General features: G+C 51.7%; 1 protein-coding gene across 1 annotated transcript in view; it reads right to left on the bottom strand.

The window, feature by feature from the left end:
• LOC144168440 (uncharacterized) overlaps positions 1-454 on the bottom strand; it is a 33,030-nt gene extending 32,576 nt beyond the window's left edge. The window contains exon 1 of the mRNA XM_077697428.1: positions 218-454. Within this exon, the coding sequence (XP_077553554.1) occupies positions 218-454 (237 nt within the window). The remainder of the gene's footprint in view (positions 1-217) is intronic.
• Positions 455-3,078: the final 2,624 nt, after the last annotated feature.

Raw genomic sequence — 3,078 nt, 5'->3', positions numbered from 1 at the left:
GGTTATAGTTCCTCACTCAGTGTCATGCTCTGAATATCCTTCAGGAGAAAATGGGAGACATTGGTCAGGGCTTACCACGACCCAACAAGAAAATGTACGAAGTCAACTGACTAATTTACAACACAAACTCGGAGGAACGTGAAGCATCTACCGCCTCATCGCGTGACGTCAACGGGAGAGAAGAACCGTGTACGGGTGTGTACGGGCACGCACCTACAATCCTGGCCGACGGGTGGTGGGCGAAGCTGAAGTCCAGCACCGACTGCACGGGTTGCGTGGGGACCATCGTGGCCGGGCTGGCGGCCGCGGCCGCAGCACCGGCCAGCAGCCTCTCGATGCTGTACAGCGAGAAGCGGGGCTTGTGCACCGTCGACGTCGGCGAGGACGACATCGACGACGGGCCGCGTGCGCCTTCCACAGCGGCGGCGGCGGCGGGCGGCTGCTGAGACTGCATCCTCTCCGTAGCGGGCGACAGCAGCACACGCGCACGGCTCCGACGATCACGTCGCGTTTCCAGCGGCGTTCCGCCGCTCCCCATCTTTAGGGAGGCGGGGGATTCCCGCACGCGCTGAAGAAAAACAAGCCGAACGAGAAGAGAGCATGGAGAAGGGGGAGGAGGAGGATGCTAGCCGCAGAACAAGGCTGGCAACTAGCGCCGCCCGTGCACACCGTTTCGACGGGACTCCGGAGAAGAGAGTGGAGGCTCGCGCGCGCGAACCTCTCTGCCTGCCTCTTTGCCGTCTGCTCCCTCGCCTGCTGCGTTGGCGTCCCTCCCAACTCCTCCCGCCGCCAGCCCGGACTTGCGTGCATGCGTACCGCTCGCTTTTCCCTCCGAGTGGGCGCGTACGCGCGCACGCCCTTTCCAAGACGACGCGAGCGAGGTAGCTTGGAGTTACGGCTCGGGTTTTCCCTCGTTCCACCCCTTTATTCTCTCTTTCACCCTTTTAATATACGGCCGGACCAAATCGCCGCGGAGGAGAGCTCATATTTGCCTCTCTGGCGAGGAAGTGATACGATCTCCGCATCGGGTTCGCGGGGAAGGGACGGGTTAAGGGGGGAGGGCAGAACGACACGGCCAATTTCGACAGTTTGTGCTCTTGTGGGGACGGACAGGGATGGAGGAGCAAGTGGCGTGTTTGTTCGGTGCGAGAAAATCTTACCTCTGGCTGAGATTTATTCTTAGCGCAGGTAAAAGATGCCGGTAGGCCATGACTTGAAATAGAGCCCACGCTAACAAACGGGTTTGTTATTTGTGCAGACTCGTTGACAAAATAGAGCACAGATTTTGTTACAAACATTAAGGCAGAATACCCATGCTATGAAAAAGATTTTTTTTTGTTTTTTCGGGAGCAGCGAGTGCTTCTTTAGATTTCATTTCGAAGGTTCTGGTTAGAAAAGAATCCGCGCTAATTACCATGTAGATTGCGCGTTTCCTCTCAGATTTCATACAAAGTTTAGTTTCTACTTTCACTGGCCTGGCCACCTTCAAGTTACCTTTCCTTTTGTTCATTCTGGGTTTTCGCGCGGGCTTTGCGCAGCCTATTGCTACCGGGGGCTGGTGGAGCGTCAGCGTCAAATCGGAAATCAACCGTGCATGACAGACATTACCGAAAAACATTTGGTTGCGGTCCCGAACTTTATCCTCCGAGGGCTGTATTCTGAGTCCCTCCTCCACTCCATTTGCTCCCTCCACTCGGCTGAAGGGAGCATTCCGCAATGGCATGGGGAAATCGATTTGAAGTATCTCTTCCACTGGAGGCTCGAGCGGAGGAAGAATTAAGAATACCAGGGTAGCAGTTGAGCTTTTTAGTCATAGGAGGTGGCGGCCAACTACTACGCCAGGATGGCCAGATCCCTAAGAGCCTTCCTAGCATGGTTGAACTTTCTTAGTGCAGCCTTTTATGTTTCCGGGATGATGGTTACTTCCGGAGCAGGCAGCACTCCATACCTGCATGCCAAGGTTAGACTTGGAGAGCCAGGCGAAAAGAAGAGAGAGAGAGAGAGAGAGAGAGAGAGAGAGAGAGAGAGAGAGAGAGAGAGAGAGAGAGAGAGAGAGAGAGAGAGAGAGAGAGAGAGAGAGAGAGAGAGAGAGAGAGAGAGAGAGAGAGAGGGTAGTTTTCCGCGGACGCCGTTGCCGTGATACTGAGCCAGTCGGCTTTGCCTTTCATACTTTCCTTTCTGAAGGCATCAGCTGAGACGCTGGCTTACTGATGACAGGTTCACTGAAGTCTGGCCGTTGGAAAAGTAAGCCACCGCTATTCTCAAGTATATAGCAACGAAAAATGGCTGACTTGAAGAATACGGCCAAAGAGGCCGTTCAAGGTGTATTAGCATCCTTCCACGCCCTTTTAACACTATCCTATGGCGAAAAAGTGTTTATCGTGCGCTCCGCCAACAACGCTGACCTTTTGGCAAGTTTGCGAAAAAGTCAGGCAACCCTGTGCTCTAAAGTGCGGAACCATTGGGGCCACGACAGCTGGGCAAAAGCTATTTCCGTATTTTCTATGAAACACCGTTTGATTCCGTACGCACCGCAGCTGTGCTAGAATCCCTAAGAGACCAGGGAATTTAAGAGACTTACATAAGACTTATAGAAGATATATATAAAGAATGCACAGCCAGGATAACCCTCTACAAGCAAAGCGATAAAATCTCGATGCATGATAGGGAGATACCATCTCGCCAAAACTATTCACAGCATGTCTGGAGAGGGTATTTAGAAAGCTTGAGTGGGAAAACCTATAGGATTAAGGATAAACGGGGAATACTTGAGCCATTTGTGGTTTGCGGACGACATAGAGTCTTGCTAAGTGAGACTGCAGAACACGTGCAAACAATGCTTGAGGAACTACAATCAGAAAGCACGGCCGTGGGAATAAACATAACCATAAATTAATAAATAAATGTAAATAAATAAATATAAATGAATAAAACACTTTAGAATACAACGCGAAGATTTCTTCCATGCAATCGAGTCAAGGTCAAAGTCAAAGTCTCCAAACACCTTCGACCTTTTAAGGATGGCTCAATCGTATAGATGTCGGCTTCGTAACGCGAGGAACCCAGGTTCGATTGCGA

Source organism: Haemaphysalis longicornis, unplaced genomic scaffold (genome assembly GCF_048455015.1).
Source record: "Haemaphysalis longicornis isolate Haplotype H1 unplaced genomic scaffold, Haemaphysalis longicornis Haplotype H1 scaffold_2, whole genome shotgun sequence".
Lineage (NCBI taxonomy): Eukaryota > Metazoa > Arthropoda > Arachnida > Ixodida > Ixodidae > Haemaphysalis > Haemaphysalis longicornis.
This window is presented reverse-complemented; position numbering and strand designations above follow the sequence as displayed.